The sequence below is a fragment of the Stigmatopora nigra genome, chromosome 12, assembly GCF_051989575.1.
Source record: "Stigmatopora nigra isolate UIUO_SnigA chromosome 12, RoL_Snig_1.1, whole genome shotgun sequence".
In the NCBI taxonomy this organism is placed as follows: domain Eukaryota; kingdom Metazoa; phylum Chordata; class Actinopteri; order Syngnathiformes; family Syngnathidae; genus Stigmatopora; species Stigmatopora nigra.
In genome coordinates this window covers 5,095,205-5,104,699 of record NC_135519.1, presented here as the reverse complement: position 1 = coordinate 5,104,699, position 9,495 = coordinate 5,095,205, and the positions used below count along the sequence as shown (strand labels likewise).

At 36.0% G+C, this 9,495-nt stretch overlaps 1 protein-coding gene across 1 annotated transcript in view; it reads left to right on the top strand.

The window, feature by feature from the left end:
- The first annotated feature begins 1,306 nt into the window (after positions 1-1,306).
- The window catches only part of macrod2 (mono-ADP ribosylhydrolase 2), a 223,478-nt gene continuing 215,289 nt past the window's right edge, over positions 1,307-9,495 (top strand). The window contains exons 1-3 of the mRNA XM_077730134.1: positions 1,307-1,518; positions 3,040-3,144; positions 3,597-3,710. Of these exons, the coding sequence (XP_077586260.1) occupies positions 1,482-1,518; positions 3,040-3,144; positions 3,597-3,710 (256 nt within the window). The 5' untranslated portion in view covers positions 1,307-1,481. The remainder of the gene's footprint in view (positions 1,519-3,039; positions 3,145-3,596; positions 3,711-9,495) is intronic.

Below are 9,495 nucleotides of genomic sequence, written 5' to 3'. Positions count from 1 at the left end.
CGATGCTATAAAATGATCAATATATATGCAACATAAGAAAAGTGATATCACTGGTAATTGGGCTAGAACATACGTCACTCATCATCGGCCATTGTAAGTCAGGCCTAGTCAACAAATATTAGGTTAATTGAGTGTTTAGCTTAAAATAACTTTAAATGGTTAGATCTATGACCAACTTTAAAAGGGATGCTTCAAATCTGTGATAAAATAAATTCATATGTATTCATAATAATAAAGACACCACTATTAATCCAGTATCTAACTTGGATTATAGCCAAATTAATAAATTTCGTTTGTATGCAAACCAAACAAATGTATGAATGTGTCAATAATTCAGGAATCAATGAGTATTATAGAAAAGATAGCTCACCTTACGACCATCATAAGAGAGCCTGCCTGAAGTTCCCCGACGCATCATGGCTGCCAATTTTCGACTCCGCATTCAGACATCTAGCCTTATATTTGGGATAAGGAAGTGGTGCAGGGATGAGGGTCACGTGCCTCACAAACTGTAGAATAAAAGTATTTGACTTTGTGATACCAAGCAAATAACGTAGCATTTTGTGTAAAGAAATACATTGTTGTTATTATTATTTATAATTGCTAAAATTTTCAGATACGTACCTATGTTTACATATATTTGACCGAACACGTGTTTCCTCACTATGACTGCAGTACATCACTGACATCTAGCGGCTAATTTTAATAGTACACGATGAGAAATATAATAACTGAATAACTGCACAGTTACCGATAAAAAAACAATAAACAAACCTCACTGGATCGAAAATAAGAATATGAGGAATACATGGACATCATAACGTATATCATTCAACTCCTCTTCTTGCGACACTAATATCAACAGTGATGCATGTTTTAAATTGAGTCATTTTGGAATGTTCGTTATGCCAATCTTTTTTTTCCCAAATCATAATAAAAATAGGGGCAAAAAAGTATAACATAGACGAATGAAACCTTCCCCTGATTTACATTAGCAACAGATGGGTCAAATCAGTGCAGAAGAAAGAGCATATATAACAGGTATAAGCAAGAGTAACAAGGACATCACCCGTTTCTATTTAAAAATTATAATAAGATAAAAGCATCGGTATTTTTTGGCAAACTTATTCCGAATGATTTAAGATTTGGTGTGCAGGACCTCAAAAGATGAAGCTCGACTATCATCCACAGCGAGGACCACTTTTGAGTGACTCATCAAACCAACCAATCACGTGACCATTTTCTGTTTACTCAAGCCAATCATTTCCTTCCTTTTCCCACATCTACTTTACACCGCAATCACGGTAGGTTGAACATTCGCGGTACCGTAGATATTTGACAGCTTCACAGGTGAGAGAAGCAACTAAAGGCTCTCACACTTGACATTTATTTCTATTTTATCCTCCGGAACATCATTCACAGTGAGTCTGGGGTTGCCACAGTCAAAAAACAGCCACTTAAAGACCAATTACTCTGGCAGCATGAGCAAAAAGAAAAAGGATTGGAAGACTGAGAAAGGTAAGCCTTGTTTTGGTGGAGAATAGGGAATATAATGCTCTTCGTGACTGACAGACATGCTTTAAGGATGACAAATGCTCATTTTGCTTCCCCGATTGCTTTTCAACTACTTTTCATTCAGTGCATGTGTTGATCTCACTCACCTTGGGCACATGTTGTGAGGATGCATAGCCCTTGTTTGGCTATCGTTACTGCGCGGTTTTCCTCAGAAAACAAGGATGCTTCTTGTCATCGGGGCTATTTCGTGTTTAGCTTGCATCCATGGGTGCAGTTTCTTTGTCATTCACCTGTCGGAGTAACATCATCGCAATCGTTGACGTGATCTGCGATGATCTGTAACACCCACACGTGCTAACGGACTTACTACATGTTACAAATCGAGAAAACACATGTTTGATTCAATTCAAGGTAAAATCTAGTCAGTGCATCACGCCAAAAAAACGTCCAAACATTGGCAACGATGGCTGCAGAAGCACATGTTCAATTGATCATCAAATGAGTTTCCTGTTTAACACCTGCGATTGTGACCGCGATAGATCGCCGTGTCCTCTAATTGTTGTCATGTAAATGAATTATCGGTGTTTATTGACATGCCCAGAACAGAATTATGTGCCGATCGTCATCAAATCAACTATTGAAAGGCTGAATTTGATTTATGAATTTGTGATTTTGAGTCTGAGCTCCAGCCCTCCTCTACTAGTGATCCCCAAACATTGCACACATGGGTAGTGATGGCTAAACTATTGCACAAAAGGCTAGTGATCTTCAAACTATTGCACAAACGGTAAGTGATGCTTAAACTATTGCACAAACAAATAGTGATGCCCAAACTATTGCACAAATGGTTAGCGATCTTCAAACAATTGCACAAACATTTAGTGGTAGCCAAACAATTGCACAAAAGGCTAGTGATGATCAAATTATGGCACATACAGTGAGTTATGCCCAAGTCATTGCTCAAAAGTCTGCAGTGGGTGCAGATCTGCATTCATATTAATTAAGAAGTGAAGATGGTTATTTGAAAAGGTAGCAATAAATAGATTGCAAATCAGGCAAAAGAAACTTTTGACTTTGAGACTACAAAGATGGAGGACAGGATCTAGGCTATGTGTCCATGTGCTAAAGGGATTGATTATTATTTCAAGAAAAGTTTGCCTTTTTTTATTTCAGAATTTGTCAAAAACACATTTTGAGAGATGATGTGTTCAGGAATTTCATGATTTCATCTATTGGGAGATACCAATAGATAACTAATATGGAAAAAAATGATTTGACCTTGTGGTTAATGTGGAAAATGTCAAAATTGTCTTAAATCTTTTTAATACACCAATATATTAAAAACATGAAAAAAAAACATTCACTTTTTAACATGGATTAAATGAATAAAAAATAAATAAAAAAATACATTCACTTTTAACATGGATTAAATGAATATATATGCCTTTAGATAAGTCAAAGCACAAACTATTGGCTGCAAAATTGATTGTCATGTTATTTATTTATTTTTCCATATATTTACAGAGAGACTTCTCCGTATGGATCGTGAAGAAAGACGCAAAGACGGTTATCGTCGACAAGATTATATAACCCTGGACAAGATTCCATCATGGAGAGAAGAAACCTACTGTAAGAGAAGATATAACTTTGGTCAAATTATTTTATCAAATTGTGCATGATAATATAGTTAGATACTTTCCCTAGAACGAATCATAGACCATTTTCATGCAAATGACTATTGAAAGACCAGACTTCTTCATTATAGTCAACTATTGAACATACATTAAATCTTTATTACATTACATATCAACCATTTAACGACAAGATATGTCTCTATAAGAAGCTTGTAGCTTTCCATTGTGACAGTGGAAGGTGGTCCACCAGCTAACCTTTTCACAGAAGAGGTTCATTTGAGGTAACTTTGTCCCAGTGTCAGTTTTATAATCATTCATGTTGGCAACAATAATGCAACAGTGCATCATTTTACATTTCAAATTGCATCAATGAGTGTTTAATACAATGACACTCTATAAATCATCATTAAATATTGAAGTAATGTTTTTCTCCTGCATTTCAATTAGCTGACAGCAAGGAAGAAGGAAAGATTTTGAGAGGCAAAGGCGGTCTGAATGAGAAAGTCTCTCTCTACAAAGGAGACATCACCGTCTTGGAGTTGGATGCCATTGTCAATGCTGGTAAGTGTCCTTTGACCTAATAAGGTTTTAGTTATTGATGCATTGTTGCCTAAAATATGATAAAAATGAAAGTGTTGGTTCAGACAATATAAAGAGCTGAGCAGTGGGAAGTTGGGTAATGTTAGATCTTTTTCTTTTTTTGTGCACTGTACATGTTATGCAATCCCTCAATGTTTATGCTCACAACCTACAACCTGTGTCAGAGTTGACAAATGATGTTTTTTTCCCCCCCAAAGTAGCCTATTTTTTAATCACAGTTTAGCTTCTAGAATCAATGGGAGACAAAATCATCCCCATGGTCCTATGCAATATCTCTAATAGATTGATATGGTTTATTGAAGATTGAATTGTTATGGACATGGGTGAAGATAGTAATAATAATGATAGTAATAATAACAATAATAATCTTAACAGTGATACTGATAACAATAATCATAACAGTGATAATAATAACAATGGTAATAATAACAGTAGCAATAACCAACAATGATAATAACAACAACACAAAACGACATCTATTTTCCACTTGCAAAAAATACCTTTTTTTAAAGTGACATCAAACTGCCAATTAATTTAAAGAGCGTGTGCATTTAAATTTCAAGCAGTTCAATGATTTTCAAGTTTTTTTCTGTTTGCATTTTAAATTCCTGCACTCTCGCCAACGCACATCAAGCAGCAGCAGTGACTTAAATCAGTTCTTGCTCAATATCCCAGTAGGGGTCACTGTGGCCCTATCTATCAAATGCATGTTCCAGACATTGTCAAGGGTTGGCTGAGAGATTATTCTTGTTTTTTGCTGTAGTATATATATCCTCGTTTTCTGCTTTTCTTTCTACAAGAATTTTGGGTGATTTGAAATTCAAGGCTCAAATACCTCATTTTTATGATAAGCCTATGCATAAGAAGACAGTCATCCTTTGTTTTTGTGTGTGTGTTTGTGTGTGTGTTTAGTCTGAGACAAACAGCCAAAGAAGGTTCGCTATGCATAACAATATTTTTCTATGAGACATAGGGAAGCAATATTTGAAAGTAGTCAAGCAAGGGTTAAGAAAAATCCTCTATTATGGCTTCTTCATTCCCCTTAGTCACCTCAAGTTAATTTCTCCTTATCTGACTCCATCATATCAACCAATGTATGTGCAGTGTCTGAATTTATGAAATGCAAATTAGTGTTTTGGTGGACACAGATGCCTCCTTTAGATTACAGTGAATTATTATTGTTTTTTTTAATAATGCATTTTAAGACTAAGAACTTCACACATGCACTGGTGAAATATATTGATGTCAATTTATAGCATTTTCAGTTGACATTTTACATAGAGTTCAAATTGATGGAAATAAAAAAATATGGCATTTGATGACACATGATTACTAAATAAGTATTATGTTGTATGATGGTCTTTTATATATAGGGTTTTAAACAAATAGTGACCAAACCGTTAATCTTGACTTCCTTGTACAGTAGTTTTGTTAATCCCAGTTGGAATGATGTCAGATGATTACTAAGTGACCTTTTAATTGAACATGTCTGTCTATTCATGACAAACTCCACCACTAAATGTAGTGAAAGCCAATAATCACCATCTGTTCTCTGGGTTATATTGGCTGGACAGTTGTTGTCCTCATGGATGCTAAGCAGTGACTGGGCATCTTGATGAAATGGATTTTCATCTGTTGACACAACTGATTGTGTGGTTACTGTAGGGCTTAGGGAGTGTAGAGTCATTATAGATATAGTGCTTCGTTTTGTGGAATTAGAAACATGTCAAGGTTCTGCCGGCTGTGATTAACACCGATAAACGCCTGGGAAAAAGTCCAGGAGTTATGATTTAATTCAGCTCTGTCAGTATTTTATCTAACTGCCCCATTAATAATGGCTACAAAAGTATAACAATGAAGGATCTGAAATGGGATTTTTCTTTTTCCTTTTAAGCATGATTTGATTGCAGTCTCTTGAGTATCTGTGTTTTGGAGGATAGAGAAAAAAACAGATGTTTGGCATTGTGTACATTTTTTTTTAGATTTTGAGCATGTATATCGGAATGTTTGTTCTTTATTTTAAAAATGCAGTTTAAAAGGTCCAAATGAGATGCTCAGGAAAAGTGAGCACACATAGTAGATAGACAGAAAAATAATGGCATCTATATGCTACCAGACTATAAGTAGCCTTACACATAACCAACATTTGATTTTACGAATGTTACTAGGTAGGATAGACTAAATACCCAATATGAGTAAGACTGTAAGAAGAGTGCAAAGGCAAAAGTCCTTAGCACTAAGAATTTCTAAAGGCATAATTTGACTGAAAATGGTCTCTTTTAAGGTTATTTTTTGCCTTCCACGATAAGAATTAACAGATGTTGGTCAGTGTATATGTTGAACCAAATTCCTCAGACGACTAAGCCAATTTTAGATTGACAAGATGTTCTTTGCATAACACAACGCCCTCAGTAGTTTTCAATATAGATAGATGAGATTTTAAAATACAGTTACTAAGGCAGCAGAGTTCAAAGGTTTGCGTAGAGGCGCTTAATACAGGTTGACGATTTGCTGTCATTTACACGTGAAGCAGCAAGACTTGACTTGGAGGTTGTGCAACCTCTGACAAGATGCATTTGTTTAACCTTGCTCAGCTGTGGCACTATAATGGGATGATGGTTTCTGCCATTAGCATGATGAAACGCACAAATAAGTGACTTAAGAGAAATCCGTTCAACTCAGGGGTTGCAATTTGGTTGGCCTTTGATGTCACAGCTGGCCATGGAAACAATTTAATCTCTTTAATAGAATCTCAGTCCCCATCCATGTGCCAACAAAGCAGGTTATTTTTTTTCTCATAAGAAGAAAACTGCACAGGATTTTGCAATAGATCAGAATTTGTAAGATTCTAGATTTAATATGGGTCTCTTTCATTGAAAAAAAATACAACATCAAGAGATAAAACACATTTTACCTGTTTTGAAACCTCAATTTTCCAGTCTTTAGTTTCGGACATATTAGAAGGAGAACTGAGCCATATAAACATAAAATAAATCTGCTAGAAAATGATGTTAACTGATAATAACCTTAAATAGCAATGCTAAATTTTTTAGGTTAAATGTATTAAGTTTTGTTGTAAATAGTGGCCATTTTTTATGAGACTGAGATACCACCAGTTTTTGTAAGAGTATAATTTATGGAAGTTGACTAAAGATTGTTTGATTCCCATCTGTTTTTTTAATCATTAGTACAATACAATGCAAGGACTGTTTATTTTTAGTGACATTCTGTAAGCCGCCAGATGACGAAAGAAAGAGATTGAAGGAAGTTATGAAACGCAGTTGGCTTAGATGAGTATGTTGTTTCCACCAGATGTAGTTTCCTGACATAATCAGGCAGTACATGTGTACATTCGAGTCATGGTAGTTTGCCTAGTGCTTAAAAAAACGGACTGTAGTTTATATCTCATATTGGTTGGTTTCTTGTACAATTGAATGGCTGAATTTGACAATAATGGATCTCTCATTAGTTTGATCTGGGAGGGTTCAGAGTGAATAACATTTTGTGTCATTGACAGTGTGAAATCTGAAAAATTGACAGTACTACTATAAATATTCCACTCAGTCCTTTACCTTGAGGTGGCAGCAAGAGACCAACAAGTATAAAATGAACACCTGATAGAGGAACTCCCTTGATATTACTAAATGAGCAAACTGGCAGTTTACAGCTACCTCTCGGCGTAACCTGCATGTTTTATAGATGAGAAGAGTCTCACTGTGAAAGAACGAAAGCACCTTCAGGACGGCACACTAATTGGCTCTAAGTAAAATTAGATGGATGTTTATTGATGTTTATCGTTGCACATTTTTCCATCTTTTGTTAATAGCCTGAAAAGATTCTGCTATAGACATTTTGGAATGTGGCATGTGTGCCAGTGTTTTACAGTACATACTGCAAATCTAGCAGTATTTACAAGATCATGTTGATATTTGCTTATATATACAATATGTGGATAAAAATGCTGCACATTTGTTGCACAGTTGTCATGAATAGGAACACTAATGGCATTTATTTTCTTTGTTATACTAGGTTTTATATTATGGCTAATCACTATCTGTATCAATAGTTGAACAGGATGGAATTACTATATGTAGAATATCAATCTGTTACATTGACTGGCTTGAACAGGGAAGATGTATTATTGCTTTGGTTTGGAGTAACTTCTCAGTTTGAGAAGGACGAAAGACCTTAAATTGCCTTGAAAACGGCCTTAGGCAATTAAGCAAACACGTGGCCCAACCCTCTGCATTATAGTAATGCAATAGCTCTTTGACCATTATCCTTCATTTTCTCAACACCTGTGTACCAGTTATCTCCTCAGGATTTTGACCCAGTAGTGGAGGTCGACACTGAGACAAAGAGGGAGATTCTTATCAGTGCTGTTTTCCCCTCCTGAACCACCTCCAGCGCCAACCCTTCGAATGTTGATAGATGGCTTCTCTGAAACTCAATATCAGTGATATCATCTGGGTGCTTCTTCACTGCTCTCTTAGTCTTGAGAGGGGTGTTGAGAAAATACTAAGTGTTCAACACTTTGGCTAACGGATGGTTGCCTCCAGTGACTGTTCATCAGTTTAGAGCTATTAAGGATAGAATAAAACAGGAAGATATATACAGTTAGGCAAAGTGGGGCTGTGTGAGAGAGATTAAATTATTAGTGTTCTTGATTGAAAAGTTTTACCAGTTTCCGTAACTGCTTGAGATACACTTTGACCTCTTTTTCAGAACACTCAGGTGGATTTTAAGACATATGGCCTATGTGACGCAGGGACTATTGTTTGATGTGACTGATTTGTCTCCTGCTTGAATGCTCTTGTTTGGTTTTCTTCTTGTCGGTAAATATACCTAGACAGCGGGAGACAATCGGTAGCTAAGCTCTCCAAAACAGATGGTTGAAATCTGTTTAACTCCCGGACTTAAATTCTCCCTTCTTTTCTCAGGTACCCTAGTTGGTTGGTATTATGTTTACAAAAAAAAAAAAAAAAAAACATGTGACATTAGGCTCAAAGTTAAGATTGCTTTTGGTGTTTGCCAATCCTGTGCTCATTTGAGTTAAGCCGGACATTTGTTTCCACTCAGCCCTAGTGCTTTTTGACCACACATGGTGGTTTATAATTTAATTCCAAGATACATTGTTTACCTTTTCACTTGATTTAATTAAATGCACAATATTTAAAAAAAAGATTGCCATGGAATTTAGGAGAAATGTTAGAGTTTTTAAGTTCACAAGGGTCAGTGTGGAGACCAAAGAGAATGTCGCGGGGGTGGAGAAATACTTGCATTGCCTGGATTTAAAGAAAAGAAGCTGGTGGATTTCAAAGAAACTCTACCACAATGAGCGCTTCAGTGCTTCTTACTACACCTACTTGTCACTCACACAGACATTCAAGTCTGTGGACAGATGGTTTTCAGCTTTACCGTGAGAGCAGTTTTTGTAAGAATGTGACTTGTAAGCACAAGCCTGACGGTCCAAAAATTATGGTAAATTGAGAAAAAATCTGTAGACACCATTACATTGTTCAAAGCACTTCAGTTGCTCACTTCATAGTTGACAGTTCTGATGCTGTGCATGGTGCTGTTCATTAGGACCAATTTAGGGTTATACCATCTTGCCCGAAATAAAAGGAAGACATATATTTGACCAACTATCTTTGTTCCTCAGTGAGGGTGCTCATAGACTGGGAAAATCTCTAAAAAAAGTGGGAATCCAACAGCTAATAACTGATGGTAAAGGGTCATTGTTTGA